Here is a 20,610-nt window from a genome sequence, read left to right as displayed (position 1 = left end):
GTAAAATTCACCTGTGAAGCCACCTGGTCCTGAGCTTTTGTTTGCTGGGAGTTTGTTTGGTGCTCTGTGTTGGGTATATAAATATTTACTAGGGTTGTATCCTCTTGTTGAATTGTTCCCTTTATCGTTATGTAACATTCTTCTTTGTCTCTTTCTATAGCCTTGGTTTGAAAGACTTTGTTGTCAGATAAACATACTGCTACCTCAGATGTTTTTTCCCTTTCCATTTGCATGAAATATCTTTTTCTAACCCATTAATTGTAGTCTGAGTCTATCTTTCAGTCTGAGATGGCTCTTTTGGAGGCAGCATATATATGGGCCTTGTTTTCTTATCCATTCAGTTACCCTATGTCTTTTGGTTGGAGCATTTAAGCCATTTACATTTAAGGCAGTTATTAATAGATATATATTTACTGCCATTTTATTGTTAAAATATTTCCATCTGTGTTTTTTCTTTCCCTTTTTCTTCTTCTTTTTTCCTTTTCTTCTTAAAGCAAGCCCTTTAATATTTGTTGCAGTACTGGTTTGATGTCAAGAAACTCCTTTAGTTTTCTCTTGTCTGTGAAGCTCCTTATTTCTCCTTTGATTTTAAATGACAACCTTACTGGGTAAAGTAGCCTTAGTTGTAGGTTCTTGTTTTTCATCATTTTGAATATTTCATGCTACTCCCTTCTGGCCTGAGATATTTCTGTTCAGAAATCAAATGACAGTCTAATTGGCAATCCTTGGTATGTAACTACCTACTTTTCTCTTGCAGATTTTAGGATTCTCTCCTTGTCTGTAAGTCTTGTCATTTCAATTATGATGTGTCTCTGCACATCTCTTTGGGTCCAACTTGTTTGGAACTTACTGAGTTTCCTGGATTGGTGTGTCCTTTTCCTTCACCACATCAGGGAGCTTTCAGTTATTATTCAAATAGGTTCTTGATCCCTTGCTTGCTGTCTTCTCCATTTGGTGTTCCCATGATGTGAATGTTGTCACACTTCATGTTGTTCAAAATATTTCTTAAATTCTTCTTGTTTTTTAAAATTCTTTTTCCTTTCCACTGCTTTGCCTGGGTGTTTTTTTCTACCTTGTCTTTCAAATAACTAATTTGATCCTCTGCTTCATCTAATCTACTCTTTATTCCTTCCAATGTATTATTTGTTTCAGATATTGCATTCTTTATTTCTGACTGATCCTTTTTAATGGTTTCTATATCTTTTTTCATGCTGTTGATTATTCTTATAATTGTTACTCTAAACTATGTGATAAATTGCTTGCCTCCATTTCATCTAGTTTTTCTGGAGAATTATCTATTCTTTCATTTGGGATCTGTTTCTTTGTCTTCCCATTTTGGCTACTTTGTGTATTTTATGCTTTAGTTGTTAAACTGATCAAAGATATAGCTTCAAGCTGAAATCAGCAGCCTGGCTTAAGCACCACAGGGTATGGCAGTATAATTCCTGTGGGCATGGTTATTGCTTCCACTCAGGCTGATGCCTCTTTGAGAGGAGTACTCTCCCTAAGAAAGATGGCTTCTGCAGAATGGGGAATGATTCAGCACAGGGATCCTGGCAGCTGTTCCTTCAGTTCTCTCTTCAAAGCCATCAACCCCAGACTCTCCTCAAGCATCTAATCCACTCTGTGAGCCCTCTGCTAGAACTCAGGGTAAGTGGCTGCAAATGAAATTTTGTGCATTGGCCTTTTAAGAGGCTCTCTGCATCTCCAGGTATCTCTCCCGTAGAAACCCTGCTGCTTTTCACAGGTGGATGTTATCTGGCTTCCTTTCCAATTCTGGTCCTGTAGGTTAAGGCGCCCAGCTTCGGGTTTAGGCCCCTTATTTCTCAGGTGGAACCCCCTGACCACTGAAATATCCCTCTGGAACTTTAGCTGCTGCCTGTGGGAGCCTAGCCAGACTCTCATACCTCCTCAGCACACCGTACCCATTCCGTTGTGGTAAAGTCATTTCTCCTGCCTGGCCTTGTTTACAAGGTTCCTCTTCAGCTAGCATTCTGTTGATTATTCAGGATGATTTCTCTACAATTTAATTGTAATTCAGATTGGTAATACAGATTGGCAATGAGAGTAGGTTAGTGTAGCTTCCACTTACTCCTCTGCCATCTTGTATCTCCCTTAGTAACTTTTAAAGAGCATGTGGATTATGAAATTCTTTATGAACCTATAGATATAATCTTATAGCATTGTGTTTAAATTGAATGGTCATTTTTATTTATGATGCTTATTTCATAAAATAATAGTATATATCATTTTTGAAATTATAAACAGAGAAATATGCTATAAGTGAAAGAAGATACTAAAAATGTATCATAGTCTATAATGTAGTTCATGCAATCCAGAAGGCAACCCCTCTTTGTCTGTATTTTTGCAATGTTGAGTACTTTAACTGCACAATACAAAGCTTAACCTTAATATTGAAAAGAAATAGCAATATCTGCCCTGGCTGGTGTAGCTCAGTGGATTGAGCGCAGGCTGCAAACCAAAGCGTCGCAGGTTCGATTCCCAGTCAGGGCACATGCCTGGGTTGCAGGCCATGACCCCTAGCAACCGCACATTGATGTTTCTCTCTCTCTCTCTTTCTCCCTCCCTTCCCTCTCTAAAAATAAATAAATAAAATCTTTTAAAAAACAAATAGCAATACCTTTTATCACAACATCAAAACCATATTGGGAATCTTAAATATTCACAAACATCTAGCAGTGAATGCACTAACCTGATTTGAGGAATTTGACTTAAATTCACATACTGTTTGATAATGTAGTTTGTTATAGTATAGTATGTTATAGTATATAACATAGTATATGTTATACTAAACTATAGTATATATAGTAAGTATACATAGTATATACATACTATATATAAGTATATATGCATATTGTATTATAGCGCACACACATACTATATATAGTATATAGTATTATACTAAGTGTATATACATAGTACATATATAAATATGTATACATACTATATATGTATAAGTATATATGCATACTACTATAGTAGTAGTATATAACATACTATAGCATAGTGTAGTATAACATATACTGTGTTATATACTGTAACATTAGATTATCAAATAGTATGTGAATTTAAATCAAATTCATATCAAATATATACATATACTATGTATATATACACTATATACTGTATATACACACATACTATACTATATATAGTATATATACTATATATACTATATGTAGTATAGTATATAGTACTATACTATACTATAGTATACTATAGTATACTATATATAGTATATTATATATAGTATGTGTGTATAGTATATATAGTATGTTATACTATAGTATGTTATAGTGTAGAATAGTATAGTATACTATATAGTATAGTATAATATAGTATGATGATTCATTTTGATAAATTAATATTTAAAAATAAAGCCACACCTGGAAAGATAATCATGGGTTTACTCTTGCCTGCCATTTGGATACTTCAGGTTTCAGTTGTTTTAAATCATAGTGAATTTTTCTTTGTAACTCAATTATTTTATAGTGATAGGCTTTAAAATAAGTAAAGATTTCCCTAGTTAAAAAAGAAACTACTGAGTCCCTAAAAAGAGTCATTGGTATCAAAGGCGGAGTGAGGATGGCTGCAGAAGCTCCCCGCAAGGTCAACTGAATGTAACTCAAGTTATATTTCACTTAATGCTTCATGGAATCACCAGGAACACAGACAGTATAGACTCACTCCTCCTAGAGACAAACTGTTTCTGGAAGCTAGTTGTCTCTCATTTACAGATCGCTTATATCCCCCCACCTCTGTGGAGCTATAAAACATCTATAATAGCAATCTTAAATGAACTCTAAAACTCTTGAATATTTTACTCTAATGAAAATAAAAATTCACTCAATTCTAGTCCTTGTCCTTGGTTTGCATTTTATTAAAATGTGGATTTTCAGTTTGGGTATTTTAGGCAGAGATTGCTTCTATATGCTCTGTGCACAAGCAGCCTTAAGATGACTTCTCAGAAAGTTGAAAACATCTCTAATGACTGAAAAACTCTTTCTGATTGTCCTTTTCTTTGAAGATGGTATCATTCCCTCTTGGGAATTACAGAAATGGTGTTATTTTTAAAGCCCTTTTAGTACTGCAGGATAATGCCTGAACTATTTCAATTTATAAATGACTTGTGGCTTGCTTCCTACTTGGCATTCAATATGCATTTCTTGAGGCCTTATACGTGGCTGGCATTGTGTGGAATACACAAAATATACAACAGAGTTCTTGCTCTCCAAGAGCTAGAAAGTGAAATGAGAGGTGGTGAAGGATTGGAGAGAGAGAATGAAAGAACTTATACCTAATATTTTCCACTGGTCTCAAGCATTTAATTATTATCTTATCTATAAGCAGTCCACTTTTTAAATTTGATTTTTCAGCCCAGACCTCTCACCTGAACTGCAGACTTATATTTCTTACCACTACTCAGCATTTGTATTAGATATCTAATTGATACATTAAAATAACGTTCAAAATGGAACTCTGGTTTCACCACCAGTTCACAACCTGCTCTACCTACAGCCTTCTCTGTCATGGTTTACAGCATCTTTAATCTTCAAGTTACTCAGTCCAAAACCTTTGAGTTATCCCAGACTCCTCTTTTCTCTATTATACTTTATAGCTTTTGCATCAACAAATTTATCTGGCTATGAACCTGGAATATATCCTAAATATGATCAATTCTCACCACTTGACCACCCCTCACTAGTGCAAACCACCACTTTCTTTGTTTCAGACTACTTCCATCACCTCTTAAGTACCCACCGTGTCACTGCTCTTCCCTCTATAATCTATTTTTAACAGAGCAGTCAAAGTGATTACTGAAAAATGTAAGTCAGATCATACCACACTTCCTTAAAACTCTCCGATAGTTTCCACCTTTCTCAGTGTGAAAATTATTGAAAATTTTATAATTTCCTATAATGCCTTCTATGGTCATTTATACACGTGCACTCCTACCACTGTCTGTTCATCTCTTTCTCCTACCTCCTCTCTATGAGTATTGCTTATGGACAAATCAGAAGTCAGAAAAATAAGAGTAAGATTTAAAAAACACACACATACCAATAGAAAAAATCATGGAGCAATGAATAAATACTAGTTAATAGTTAGGAGAAAGAGATTATAAAGAAACCATAAAGGCAAAATAGTTTATCAAATTTAACAAATGCTGTATGGTGGGCACAGTCCACTCCACAGCCATTCACCTATAACCATGGACAAGTTATTTTCTTTCTCTGAGTCTCAGATCTGTCCTCAGTACAAGAGGGTAGTCATATTTCCTGTACAGGGTTGTACAGTTAACATGTGGAGGTGTCTTCCACATATGTGAGCTGAAAACATTAAATCCTAGAACACTAAAATTGGAAGGCCTGGCTGACAGTTTGATTTAGAAAAAATTCATAGTCAATGACTTCATAATAATAAAGATTTTTAGGTAGTATACAGATATCCTGAAATCTATTCCTTTTCTGCCAAAATTTAGAGTTGTGTAAAAACACCTATTTTTCTTAACACATAGCAAAAAGCCAGTACATTGACAAAAAATTTTTTGGACATCTACTGTGGACAAAACAGTGTGAAGAATATTTAGAGGGGAAGAAGACTATGAAAATAAATCTCCTGCCTCAATAAATTTGTAATTGAGAAGATAAAACAGCTATTTATGGGATAAGTACTATATGAGAGATACTGAAATAAAGAGTATGGAAGGATAATGGTATGCTCTGGGGGGAAGTATGAGCTCAAATAAAAATACAAAAAAGGCAAAATATTGCATGTATATATTTAGACAGAAAGAAAAAAAACTGGAGTTTGGAGACCAGTGAAAACTCAACTGTTCCTAGAAGGACATTAAAATAGTACCATCATGTGAATGGGCATGGCTGTGGGGTTAGAGGCAGATTGTGAAGAGGAAGCTAGAAGGGATGGCATGTGGTTTCCAGGAAGAGGTTGAGATATAAGACTAAGAATGACAACATAGAATCTAAACTAATAATACTGTTCTTGTCACGTTTGTAGTGTCAGAGAAAACACTACTGAAACAGTGGAAAATATTAATTTCTAGAAAAATCAGTATGGCAAGCTCCAAGAAACACTTTGTAATTGAATGTAACCTAAATTTCAAGATCAAATATCTATTGATTATTATAGGAAAGAAAAGGAAAATTCTAAAAATATATCAAGGAAAAATGATTAAATTTATTAGAGTACCATCACAATCAACACACATACTGAGTACCTACTATCCAATGAAAATTTGAAAGCGACAAAAATAGTTATTGCTTAAAATTTTGTGCAGTCCTTAGAAAGACTTAGAAGCTCTGTCTCTGTGTTGTATTACTTAAAGATTTTATATTGTATTAATTATATTATATTAAATTACATTATATATTATATTATTACATTACTATGTAAAGTAATACTAATTATGTAATTATTACATAATTATTACATTATTATATTATATTATTCTTTTTTAAATATTTTATTTATTTATTTTTAGAGAGGGAAGGGAGGGGGAGAGAGAGAGAGAGAGAAACATCAATGTGCGGCTGCTGGGGGTTATGGCCTGCAACCCAGGAATGTACCCTGGCTGGGATTCGAACCTGGGACACTTTGGTTCCCAGCCTGCACTCAATCCACTGAGCTACACCAGCCAGGTATATTATTATATTAAAAATGGATCAGATTTTCGCAGGAAGAATTTTTGGGAGAGTCAACCCAGGCAGTGGGAACAGCATTTACTAAGAACATGCATCAGGAAAAAATGTTGAAAAAGAAAATGGTTCAGTATGAATATGATGAAGTAGGTTTGGCATAATCTAGCTCAACATGTTCAGACTTTGTTAAAGGTTTTTATCTTTTTTCTTAAGAGCAATGCAACTCTATCAGAAGCCTTTCAACTGTGGCAGGGGACAGTATATATTTCCTCTACTAAAAGGTTACTTTTCCTGCAATAGGAAAGAGGAAAGATAGATTTAAGGTAGACTTGTAAGGAGTTGAGGAAAACAGTGATGAGAGCTATAAATAGTAGAGAAGTGAAAGGATATTAGGATTCCTGGAGATTAAATAGATAGGGAAAGACAAAATAGGGGGCATAAAACTGAGAAAGATAATGAGGACACCATATTTTAAGACTTAAGTAGAAAGACATTAATGAAGCAAGAGACATCAGACAAGCACTGGTTAGAGTTCAATATCATGAATATGGTCTTGGCCATGTTAAATTGGAGAAGTTGTTGAGACATCTAATAAAAATTACAGTGATGTTGTTGCATAAATCAGTCTTGACTCTTGCATTCAGCCTGAACTATAAATTTGCGAATCTGGATGTAGCTGGAAACTCTGGAAGAGATGGACATGAAGGGGATTGATTGCCTAGGCAGAGTATCTTGAATGAGAAAAGGGTATATACCAAAATGCAGACAACTGTCAACATAAGCTGGAAAAAGGAACTGAGAAAGAGGCTTATATCATGTCATGAAGTCCAAAGAGAATAGTGTTTATGATGGAAGGAGCAATCCTCACTGTCAAATGTTGTCAAGAGGCCTAAATAAGTGGACATTAAATGATGTCCATTTGATTCAATCATGTAAAGATTAAGATGTGCTCTGTCCATAAGTACTGAACTATTTGGGTACACAGTTCTTCCCAATGTGACTGATAGGTGTGGTAATAGAGACAAACTTAAAAAAAAAAAAGACTGTGCAAAAGGGAGAGAGAATGGGTAGTAATGGAAATCAGAGATCACAGGGAATAAAAGGAAAAGCTTTTCTCTTTTTATTTTTATTCTAGTGAGCTGGAGTAAAATAATCTTTTTCATAAGAAATATGCCATTTATAGGATAATGTTGAATATGTAAAAGACAGGAGTTTAAGTATCTGAAAGGGAAGAGATTGGTTGCCAAGTTTACAGATGGAGGGTTGGTCTTAGTGGGAAGGAAGATTGCTCCTCCGTTGTGATAGAGGTTAAACAAAATACGCTGGCTTGGGGTTGTAAACTGAGAGGTAAAAATAAGTGTGAATCATAATCTGCCTTCTATGTTTTCTACAAAATAGCAGTGGAGGCTATCTTCCAAGAGTTAGTCAGAACATTAAAAGTTTCAAGAGGGTACAGATTTGAAAAGTCATTATAGAAATCTAGACAAGTGAGTTGACATACATTCAAATGCATACATACATAATACATACATACATACATAAGAAAGATATCTAGATAGCTAGATAATGAGAGAGAGAGAAAGAGAGAGAGAGATGGAGGGAGGAGTGGGGAGGGAGGAAAATGTATGAATGATTGTCTCTAATCATTTCTGGTTGTTTTGAAATATTCAACAAGTTTTGGGATCATCGTTCAGGATCAGTAGTTCTTGGAGATTTTTTTTCTGCTTTGATGCAACTTCTCTAATGCAAGTAAGGATGATCACAAGCTCATATCAAACACAGTGGTCTGCTATATCATTGTTTCTGAATGATGGAGTGAGGCACTTCCCTGGAAAAGGATATACAAATCTCAGAGAGGAGGAAATGTGAGCCTGTGTTTTTATGGTGCATCTGTGTAAATGCATTTGTGCAGTTTGAAAAGCCCATTATACAGGGTGGGGCAAAGTAAGTTTACAGATATTTGTATGGAAAATAATATAACAATTAATAAATAATAATATAAGAATAAATAATATATTTTACCTATTCGACTTCTGTAAACTTCCTTTTGCCCACTCTGTCTGATTCTGATATGCCCAGCACAGGAAGATTGGGAATTTCTCCTTAAGGACAGAATATGCGAGTGTTGAAAGTGAACTAGAATTTAGGAAGTTATCCATAGAAATATGACAAGTAATTATTATATTTAATAAATATTTTAGCTCATACGATACAATTAGTTCCTTTTCTAAAAAAATACATTGTTCCCTAGATGTCATTTTTTATCCCATTATAGAAATTGACTTTGTAATCTACAGATATCTATTATGAAAAGCAATATATGACAATTCCAATTCATAATCATTTCCATGAAAAACATTTAATTATTTATCAACAATATATTTATGAACATTTACAAGCACTCAATCAACACATTGTCATTAAATATCTCCTTAGGTGGAATTTTCTCACTTTAGTTGAATCATAAAATGCTTTTGTTCACCACTACATCAATTAGTAAATTATTGATCCAGAGTACTTTAATGTCTTGAAAAAGTAAATATACCTTCTGAAAGACTAATTGACTCTTGGAGAGTTGTTTATTCATCATTAGGATTAAAATAAATGAGTTAACTCACAGTAGTCATACTAAACATAATTATATTTATTTCATAAATAGATAAACTGAAGCTCAGAAAAGATAAAACTAGAAAGCTAAGTAAGGATCCAGGTTACATTTTTAGTCTGAAAAGACCTAATTCCTAATATCTAGTTATAAAAAATAAATACATGAGTTTTAAATCAGTAGTAACTATTTTTCTCAAAGTTCATCTTCATATAGTAATTGTTAAGCTTAATTCTCAGTTATTTCTAAACTCATATTACTTATATTAATATGGTATATGGTTTTATTGCAATGCAAATAGTAAAATTTTTAGAAAGCGGCATATCAGACTTTTTAAGGTAAAAATTACAGTTAAATCAGTTACCTTAACTACCTACAATTTGGGTTATTTGGAAAATGAGTAATTTCTTACAATATAGTAAAGCATCATGAGTACGAGCTTTGGAGTAAGAAAAATATAGCTTTAATATGGCTTCTATGCTTATTAAGTGTGAGAATTCAATATGTTTATATATATGTATATAACACACACACATGAATATTAAATTTAGCTAGAATATTTTTGTTACCATTACTTCAGAAACTAGATTTATCTAAGTTGGTTTATCATAATAGGCATGCTATTTTTTCTTTTATTTTTGTCCCCAAAAGCGATAAAACAGTTTTTTATTGTTTCATAAAACAATTAAAAAGAAAAATAATGAAAATGTTCAAATAATTTACTGTTGTTTGCATTTGACTGCAAGGAGCTTCCCACAGCTGTAATCACAGCTACCAATAATTATTTCAAAGAATAAGCCATATTTTATGTATTTAAATATGTTTCTCATGTCATAGAAATTAAATTTGAAGTCATTTAGTGTTTTCACTGCAATTCTGCTGTGCACTTTAAATAAATAAAATGGCATATGCCGTAGTTTTGAGTACTATCACTCAGTCTAAGGAGACACACACTGAGAAGAAGGGTTATAACTCCAAGAAGAATTGTCTGTCTCTTAATTTTTAACTGTTCATTAAAATGTTTCTGATGTTTACACAATGAAATCATGGTAGAGACCCCTGGCATATGACATGATAGTACTATGTGAAACCTCTAACAAACTAGTACGTTTAGAGATCAGTAATATAAAATTTGATGCAGAGAAATCTAAATAGAGGATAAAATGCTATACTGACTTGTTTAAATAAATGACTTAAAAGGTTAAGGACATACTGAATATCTCAGGAACATCTTCTCAAAAAGAATTCCTTAGAATGATTTTTGTCTTTGCTACTGTGTTAATGAAGACTTTGATAAAATGGCCCTGGAAAAAAGATAATTTCCTTTAGGTGTTACCTGTGTTTAAAATATTCTTCACTGATTTCACATGCTTATTTCACTGATAATATGAACAAGGTAATTTGTCTGGCTCTAATGGGGCAAGGTTTGCAATAAGAAATGCAACATTCCACACATAACTCTCCTCTAAGAAGTTTCTGCAGTGTTTCTCAGTTTAAGACTTAAGATGTTGCCCAAGGCATCTATTTTTTTCCTCAAGTCAAGCTAAAATGTCACAAACCAAACTGTTTTTCAAACTGTTAATGTGTTCTTTCCTCCCTCAATTTCTCAGAGAGCTGACATAGGGATATCTGCTTTAACCATCACCCCAGATCGTGAGAATGTGGTGGACTTTACAACACGTTATATGGACTACTCAGTGGGAGTACTGCTTCGAAGGGCTGAAAAGACCGTGGATATGTTTGCCTGTCTTGCACCATTTGATCTCTCTCTCTGGGCTTGCATTGCTGGCACAGTCCTTCTTGTGGGTCTTCTGGTCTACCTTTTGAATTGGCTTAATCCTCCACGATTACAAATGGGATCAATGACTTCTACTACTCTCTACAACTCCATGTGGTTTGTGTATGGATCTTTTGTACAGCAAGGTAAGGAGAAAAAATACATTTTCATATGAAAAAGGAATGTGATGTTTCAATTGCCATGATTTCAGTTAAGAATTTGATGTACCCGACATCAGTAAGTGTTCAAAAGGGTCTTCACAGCAATAGCAATGCTTAGAAGAGAACATTTTCTACTTTTTCCTAGTAGATCTCAAACACAGCAGGTTTCCAACAAAAAAAAAAAGTGATTCATTATCTTTTGATGTAAGTTAAATATCATCAACAAAGCTAAAATTGAATGTCAAGAGGTAAGGTTCACAAGAAACTCAAAATCCTCCCTAAACTGTGAAATAGCCTTACTGGAATGAAACTACTTACTAACAGAACACATACTATTTAATTATTTACATATGTAAGAGATATGGAGGTGTGTTCTTTGTTCAGAGACATTATTTCATGTATGAAAAATATTCATTGACAGTGAAAAAACTTTGATTATGAACTAATAATAAATTTTATGTTTATCTTTTACTTTAATATATAATATTTAACATTGACTTCAATTTTATTATAAAAATGGCTTTGTTTTATGTTCACTATTCAAGCTTCCCTAGTCTTTAAACAAGTAAATTCTTTGACTCTGAACATTTTAGAATAGAATAATATTTACTGAGCTCCTTAACTGATACTACTGCCATCATGGTGAATGAAATAATAAAATGCTCAGGCAATTAATAGTTTTTTACAGACTTGTCACATGTATCGAAGAGGAGAAATATGTGTCAGAGTGGAGACACATGATACATTTGCCATAATATTTACCACTCTCAATAGCATCTTACTTTTTTGGGTCTTCCATTAAATTTAATTATTTCTAATATTACTTAACTAGTCACAAGATTTGTCTAGACTCTTCAACTCCATGTTCTCATGTCTAACCTATTTTCTAAAGCTTTGTAAGTACATATCTCCCTCCCTCTGCCCTTCCATTATCAAGGGCTATATCTAAGGTTATAATTGTCAGAGTCATTTTTAATCAATTCATTAATCACTAATCCAGTAGATATTTAATACAAATTATTTATTTAAGTTAGAACTTTGTTAAGCCCTGGCCATATAATTTTGAACAAAGAGTTTTTGCCATCATTGAACTACAAGTCTATTGGGACACAAACATATAAAGAAATAATTAGAATTATGGGTAGAAAGTGCTGTGATGGATGTAAGTGCAGATTGTCTTGAGAACATAGGGATAAAAAGGATTTTGAATTAGACTACACAAACAGATACAAAATTAATTAACTATTTAAGGAGCTTGCTGAAGAGGATGGGGAAAGTAGACATAGATGGTTAGGAGAGAATTTAATATGAAGAAGTTAAAGAGAAATTAGAATAAACTATGCAGAAGAGAGTTGGTAAAAATGAGGCTGAACATATATTTGATATTATCAAGAATTTGAACTTGATCCTTAGGGAAATGATCTGCTATTATCTGGTATTAAATAAAGAAAAGCATGTTCAAATTTGTACTATAGAAATATTCTGATCACAATAGGTTGAAAAACGGCAACGGGGAAGGGAAAGGGAGTCAAGCTTTAAGAGTATCATAAGAACTAAGTAAAGAGTTTATGTGGCTTCCATAAAAGTAAGGTGGCATTGGAAATCAAAAGAAGGGCGTTGATGAATTAGAGTCAATAGAACTTAATTAATTACAGAGTGGTATGGTGATTGATACTAAAGAAGGAAAATGAAGCAGTTCTGGATTGGGAAATTAGGTGTATTAGATGTTAACACCTTTTACTGATAAAATAAAAAACAGAAAGAACAGTGTGATGGGAAAGGTGATACATTTATTTTGGGGCATGTCAAGTTTGAAATATCTGTGAGACATCCAAGGAGATATTTCTAATGTTTATTAGTGGTTTGATATCTTTGTCTGAAGCACATGAGAGACATCAGGGCTAAATGTATATTTAAATAATATTAGCATTAGAAAATAATTGAACCCATAGAAGTAAAGTCACACAGAGTATTTGTTCTAAACTGCATACTCCTAATTGATGACTACTGACCCAGAGAGGGCCTAAGACAGGGACTTAAGGAAACAAATGGGTAGAGGTAACTGATAAGGATTGATGAGAAAGATTCAAGTACCATGTATATATATATATATATAGTAGGCAGTGAAATACACGGCAAATAAAACCAGTATTTCAAGATGGCGAGTTTAGTCGTCTGTGTTAAACATTTCAAATAATCAAGTAAAATGAAGTCTTGAGAGGTGTTCATTGGATTTAGCAGTAAGCTCATTATTGGTAGTATTGCAGTGACTATAGCTGCATAACAAATTCCTCCAAAACCTACCCATTCTGGAGATCAGAAGTTTAACCAACACATAGTGAGGATGACTTTTCTTTCCCCAATGATGTCTAGGGTCTCAGCTAGACAACTCAGTCTGGAGGCTAACTGAGGTCTGGTAGTTGATGCTGGCTGAGGGCTGGCAGCCTCAGTTTTCTTCCATAGTCTCTCTTCATGGAACAGTTTGGTCTTTTTCAGCCATCATGGTTGATTTCTTCATAGAAATTATTTCTAAAGGAGAGAAAATAATAAAACAAAATGATTTTCTGATCCGTGTTGGAGATCACAGACCTGTTTGATGGTGTGAGTTCCTACTGCAGGGAACATCCAGGTTGTGCCCACCACATAGCTTTGTTATGAAAATTAAAATGATTAAAAATCATGAAGTTGTTAGATAAAATAACTTAAATGAGGGGGACTCAAAAAACACCCCAGAATTTATTTTTCAAAAATGTGTATTTATTCTTACATGTTGAAACTTCATTCACTTACTGAGACGTTTTCCATTGTTCAGCACAGTGTTCAGACTCACTGATTTAGATTCCTTTTAGTGCTTCTGCCACTTTTTGTTTTACTTCTTTCACATTGGCAAAATGTTTCTCTTTGAGGACTTTTTTCATTCAGGGAAATAAAACAAAAAGTCACTCGGAGCAAGATCAGGTGAATAGGGAGGGTGGGACATGGCAGTCATGCCATTTTGGGGGTCAAAAACTGCTGAACACTTAACACAATGTGGGCAGGTGCACTCATAATTCACCCATCATGAAATGGGCAAGTGCGTTGAAAGGGTCTTCAAAAAATATTCACTGAAGCCCAATGCAGCCTCTTACAACAACACCAGTTGGTACACTGACACAGATGGGTTCCTAGAACACTCACTAGCTGGGGATGCCTGTACTACAAGGGGTCCACCCTCCAGAAGATAATTCTGTTTTTGAGAGTCCCCCCTTATATACATGTCCCTTAGCATTTACTAAATAAATGACACACAAAAACAAATTAGACTCAGCCATGGATAATTAGGCATATGAGAAAAGGCTAAGAAAGCAAATAGTTTTAGATTGGTAAGATAATGACATTGGGTCAGCCAAAAAGTCTGTATGGCTTTTTTCCATAAAATAAAAGACACATTTTTCATTGTCACTGATAATTTTATTGATTTGGGTATTTGGATTATGTCGGCTATCTCCCACATGGTATAATGTTGATTGTTCTCAATTAATGTCTTGCTTTGATGGCTATCAACTTCAACTGGTCTACCAGACCATGGAACATCATCCAATGAGAAATCACCAGCACAAAACTTCGCAAACCACTTTTGAAATGTTTGATCAGTCACAGCACCTTCTCCATACACTGTTCAAAGTTTTTATTTACATTTCAGTTGCATTTTTACCATTATTGAAATAATAAAGCATAATACTCCAAAAATGTTGCATATTTTCTTCCATCTTCAATATTAAAATGGCTACACAAAAATTCACCAATTTTGATTTTTTTATATGTACACTGATATGACAGCTGTCACAATACAGTCTAATAAAATTGTTTCAAATGAAGTTAAAGACAACTAAGTGCTGCTATAACCATCCTATGGAAAAAAACAAATGAACTTTTTGGCCAACCCAATAGCTTCTGGGGTACATAGAGCAATAAAAAAATAGAAGAAACAATAATGAGGGTATAGTAGAGAATAAGACTGGGAAGTAGTAGATAGTAGTAAGAGAGAACAGAGTTCTTAATGAGTCTAAAGGACAACAGTGGAAACATCAGTGTGAGTTTGAAGTTTGTATTTATGAAATGGGACAACTGAGACTAAAGTTTTTGAAATAGGACAAGTTATAGGTTTGTAGATGTGAATTCCCAAAGTTAAGAGTTGGTGAAGGACTTCAAAGCTGATCAAGAAATTGAAAGCCCAGAGGATTAGATGAACCATCTCTAATGATGTCAGTTTGGACTAGAGATGTAGAAAATGAGCCATATGACCAAGTTGTCAATAAATGAGGGGAAAGAACTGGGATGTTGATAGATATGCACATTGCCTAGAAATAGAGGTGGTATTACTAGATGTGGTTAACCTCTGTTTCTATCTTACTATTTCCTGTTCCGTTCAATTTTTCTGTACATGGTTTTAATAATCACCAATATTTGGATAGCTCCTAAATCTACATCACATCCTAGCTGAGCAGTGCATACCCAGCTGCTCACTAGACCACTCTCTGGAAATACCAGAGCGCCACGAATTTTAACATGTCAAAATTGAATTGTTTTACACTTTTCACCTTTGTAGTGTCTCATACTCTCTATTCCAGCTGATGTATTACCAATCACTCAAACATACAGAGAACATTTGAGAACATTTTTATTTCTTCTTTTTCTTTCTATAGCTTGTATTCAATCATAATCAAGTTTTGTGAGTTTTACTTTCTAAATATTTCCAGAAAAAAATCTCCTCTCACCTAGAAAGGTAAGGGCTAGATTGTCACTTAGATAAGGCCACCTTCATTTCTCATTGGAACTATAAGAATCTCCTAACAGTTTCATCCCCCAAAAAGATATGCTTCACATACATGTATAAAAAAGTTACCACTATCATGAAGAGATCTTACTACCTAATTCCCATTCTTCAAGTATTTTCTTGGCTCCCTCTGCCTGCAATTTGAAAGTCTGAGTTATTCATAGCATGAACAATATTCTACTATATAGCTCTTGTCCAGTGCTCAGTTCTAATTTCTTACCACTCATGTCTCACATTTCATTGCCCAGTTACTCCAGATTGTTTTGTCCCTTGGACACTAGTCAAGACTGTGTGATGCATCTTTGTCTGTCTTTTTTCTGTTCTTTTCAATTCCTGATATGCCTTTATTACTAGCTTAATCTCTAGTCCCACACTCTGCTTTCATATGCAAATTCTTATGCAGCCTCTAATTCTTGCTTTGATCTCACCTTTTTCAGGAGTCTTTGCTAGGATTAGGGACCATATTTTATGCTTCTGAGGTATATTTATTAGAGACTTATCAACTATAGTATGATTGCCTTTCTTTTTTCACTTGTCCTCACCTGAGTTCTTTGAACACATGGCCATGTCCTATTTATATTTGTAGTCATTTTGCCTGTAGTTCTTTGTCTTGTACACATTGAGTGTTTAATAAATGCATACTGATCAACTAAATGAATAAATAAATGCTAAATACTTAACTAAATCAAGCATAGAGTTAGCAGCAATATTTTGTTTATTAGATTACAATCTGTTCCTAGGTGACCTGAAACTCGCTAAACCAAACAGGAAGTTATTTAGGATGTCTTTATTGGTATATTTTACCAAGTAACTAAGATAAGAAACATCTAAATAAGGTCTTTCTTTGGTTGAACCTTATTTTTGAGGATGTTGACATGCTTATAGATTGCCTTTCTTAATTTTGCTTTTAGGTAGCCCTATTTTAGTAAGTTTTAGAGCACAACCAAGACAAAAAAAAAAAAAAGCTACCAATACAGTTAGCATGGCTTTCTAGTTCTGTAAAGATGCAACAGATACCAAAAGTTGTAAATATGTTAAGGACTTTCATATACCAACTGTGCCTGTAGATTGATTATACATTTTTATAAATTCATAATTATGGATAATGCTAAATTGCACATGATTATTTCATCTTTGAAATACTTCTGTTCTTCTACTTGCTAACAATAAAAAGGTGAATTCATTAAAAGATACCAAGAACATCTTTACACTTTGATTAAAAAATAAATTGAGATAAGGCTCATAGACCAATGAAAAAGAGGATCAATCAATGAGTGTCCATGCACAGGCTATGGAGTTGGAATTACTATAATTTCCAATAAAATATAACCTTTTAATAAGAAATACAGGTGTTGTTTCAAAACTGCTGTCTTTTTTGAGTCACTAGACCAGATTAAATAGCTATAAGGGAGCATTTCATGTGTTATTAGAGAGGTATCTGAAAAAAGAGTTTGGGGACAGCTAAAAACAAAAAAAATCCTAAATAAATGTGAGTCATTTACTAATCCTGGTTTACAGAAAAAAAAATCTGTGACTTCAAAGCCTTCTGGAAAACAACTCAAGGACTCCAACTGTGCAGAAGCAATGTTGTCCATTACAGAGATAAACTTAGTACATGTGTTTGGCTGAAACATTAGCGCTTGTGAATTAGGTAAAGTGCATGAATGAGCTGTGCTGGATCCTGGCCTGCAGGATCTGTGTATGTTGTGGCTGCTAGAGAACAAATACACATGGACTACAGAAGTCCTGTGGAGAAAAAGGGATGGCATGGCCACTCTGTGAGGAAGAGAGGGCGAGAGGGCCAGAGAGCTCAGTCCCTGCCTGGACAAGCTTTTATTGCTTCTCTGGGTACCTTACATGAAGGGTCGTCCTCATTTACTATGCACAGGTTCACTGCAGGCGATTACCTTTTACAGATAACAAAGGAAAGAATGTTGCTAATTACTTCAAAGAGAAGGATATTGGAGACCAAGGGGAAAAGTGGTTGAACTGGTCACACTCCGTACTTGGGATGTTTAGCTCAGATTTTAGGAAGTTGCAGTAAGACCTTGCTGGCTCAATTCAGGGTGAGGGAGTTTTGGCAAAGGCAAGCTTCATAGCAGCCTAGATACAATGCAGGCCTGATTCCCCATGGGAGAACCTATCTACAGGTGTGGTCTTGTGTGCCACTCACACCCCACTGGTTTTCCACATGAGGGCTTAGCTAGATTTCCACAGCATGGGAAACGGTTTCCCACAATGAACAACCAACTTTATCAAGTTTTATTGTCATTTTATATCTTCCTTTATCTCTATGTCTACATACATCTCTCTGCAATAAACATACTTTTAAAAAGTCTGGGATTTGGTTTTTGAAGATCCCTTATGTTAGTTAATAGGCAGTGACTCAGTACCATCTGGGCCGTGGAGGGCCTCTGTACCGTGTGGTTGTATGTCACTTATTTTCTGTTTACATGAAAGGTAATTTTGAAGGAAATTTCAGAGTTTACCTCAGATGGTTTTGCCTGATTTTATAAAGTAGAAATATTTATATTCATGTAAAATATTTGGAGCTATCATATGTTTACTTACCAGTGAGCATTTAATAACCACCAAGTGTGTGCCAGGAACAGGAAGAGCAAAAGGAAAACAAGGAATTACTGCATTAAGTAGTTTAATAAATATTTCTTGGGTGTACTAGATATTTTTAATATGGTCATAAATAAGAAAATCTTGCAGGAATATTCAGCATTATGTTAGTGGGCCATAGCCAAATGGAAACCAAATAAACCACTTCTGATGAGTGGAGCAGACAATTTTTAGGAGGAGTAAAAAAGGAAAATTCCTGTGGCAGCTTTCTGAAGGATCAAATAGGCCCACAGATGCTAGCAATGAACGGAACAAAGGAGCTTTAGGAATGGTATAAGATAACTTGATGGCTGCTGCACTAGCGATAACAGGAGGGGCCACCCACTGGCTTTGAGATCCCAGGATAATTTTTGGAAGACAATAAAGAGCTCTTCCACTGCCAGATGGAGTGCACTGTTACAGAGAATCACAACTCTCTCACTCCCACTGACAGAACAGTTAGACATTCCTCTCTGTCGCATTAAGCATCAGAAGAGATTATTGATGAGAGAGTATCTCTTCAAAACTTTGCAAGATTAACTCAAAGAAATCCATTTCAATACTGTAGACATCAAATTCATGAAATTTGCCAATGTCCTAGTCACAAAAACTCTAAGGATTCAAGCTCTGAAATTAAGTCACTAAAATTATTCCTTTGTAATGTTATCTGATATTTCACATTCAATCTGAGTATAACACAAGTGATATTGGCTGGCTCTGTTGTTTACTGACCCTAATGAAAACAGGGAAAATGAGAGTAATTCTCAGTGACAGGTTAACTGGACTATAGAGACAAGTTTCTTTCTGTATTCTGTTCTTACAGATATTAACTCAAAAAGACTCTCAGTGATTTTTATTTAGGTTTGAACAACATCTCTGTTGCTGCTAATTGTGATTGGCAGTCCTTAACGAAGAGAGCGCCGCACACTCCGAGTGCTGTCACATCCACTTGAGAATTTCCCCATGCTGATTTAAAACATGACAAGGTGCTCATTTTCTTTCTTTTTATCATCAGGATTCTGTACCACTAAAGAAAAAAAGTCAAACTTCTATGCTTCAGAGACTGTTCTAACGCTATTATTATGGGTATGCAGTGCAAGTAGTATGTTTTGTGTGACTAGAAAGCATCGCCACGATGCTAAGGTGTGCATTCATTAGCTCACATTTCCAATGCAACGTAACAAGCTCCTATGCATTTATTCCTGATCTATATGCACACAATGGCCCATGAGTTTCACTTATTTCAGTACCAACTTTTCATAATTTGAGCCAGAAAAGCCTTTCTTGTGCTGAAATGGGCTTTTTAAGAGTTAAAAGCAATCAAAGAACAAATCACATTTCTGCTTATAAAATGCTTAGAAAACGAGAACTGGTATAAGCAACATATTCTGGACTTTTCTGAACTATTTATGAGTATATGTCATAATAAAAGCATTATTTTAGTTTTTAACAAAAGTGTTCCATAAAAAAAGACAATAAAAGTCAAAAGGTGACATTAAGATATTATGAGCAGATTTTTTCTTTCCCCAAAAGTGCTATAAGAAAAATATTTAAAAAACATAAATTTAAATGATAGGGAAAAAAAGTAGATATCATAGGTTCATTAAAATAGTTTTGCCCTGGCTGGCATAGCTCAGTGGATTGAGCGTGGGCTGGGAACCAAAGTGTCCCAGGTTCGATTCCCAGCCAGGGTACATGCCTGGCTTACAGGCCATAACCCCCAGCAACCACATATTGATGTTTCTCTCTCTCTCTCTCTCTCTCTCCCTCCCTTCCCTCTCTAAAAATAAATAAATAAAATCTTTAAAAAAATAGTTTTATACTGTAATACTCATTGTTTTTACAGTACTATATCACAATATTTCTCAGCTTAAGTAATAAGAATAGGGGCAGACATCAACAAAGATAAATTTATTCTAAAGGAGATTTAAGATTGATAAAATTAAAGTAGTAGGATCAAGGGA

General features: G+C 34.4%; 1 protein-coding gene across 2 annotated transcripts in view; it reads left to right on the top strand.

Moving 5' to 3' along the window:
• GRID2 (glutamate ionotropic receptor delta type subunit 2) overlaps positions 1 to 20,610 on the top strand; it is a 1,446,155-nt gene that overhangs the window by 1,077,119 nt on the left and 348,426 nt on the right. For both annotated transcript variants that reach the window (XM_036026381.1, XM_028505846.2), the window contains exon 11: positions 10,896 to 11,208. In XM_036026381.1, the coding sequence (XP_035882274.1) occupies positions 10,896 to 11,208 (313 nt within the window). The remainder of the gene's footprint in view (positions 1 to 10,895; positions 11,209 to 20,610) is intronic.

The sequence above is a fragment of the Phyllostomus discolor genome, chromosome 1 (genome assembly GCF_004126475.2).
Source record: "Phyllostomus discolor isolate MPI-MPIP mPhyDis1 chromosome 1, mPhyDis1.pri.v3, whole genome shotgun sequence".
Lineage (NCBI taxonomy): Eukaryota > Metazoa > Chordata > Mammalia > Chiroptera > Phyllostomidae > Phyllostomus > Phyllostomus discolor.
Note: the sequence above shows the minus strand (reverse complement) of the source record. Positions and strands in the feature narration are given on the sequence as shown.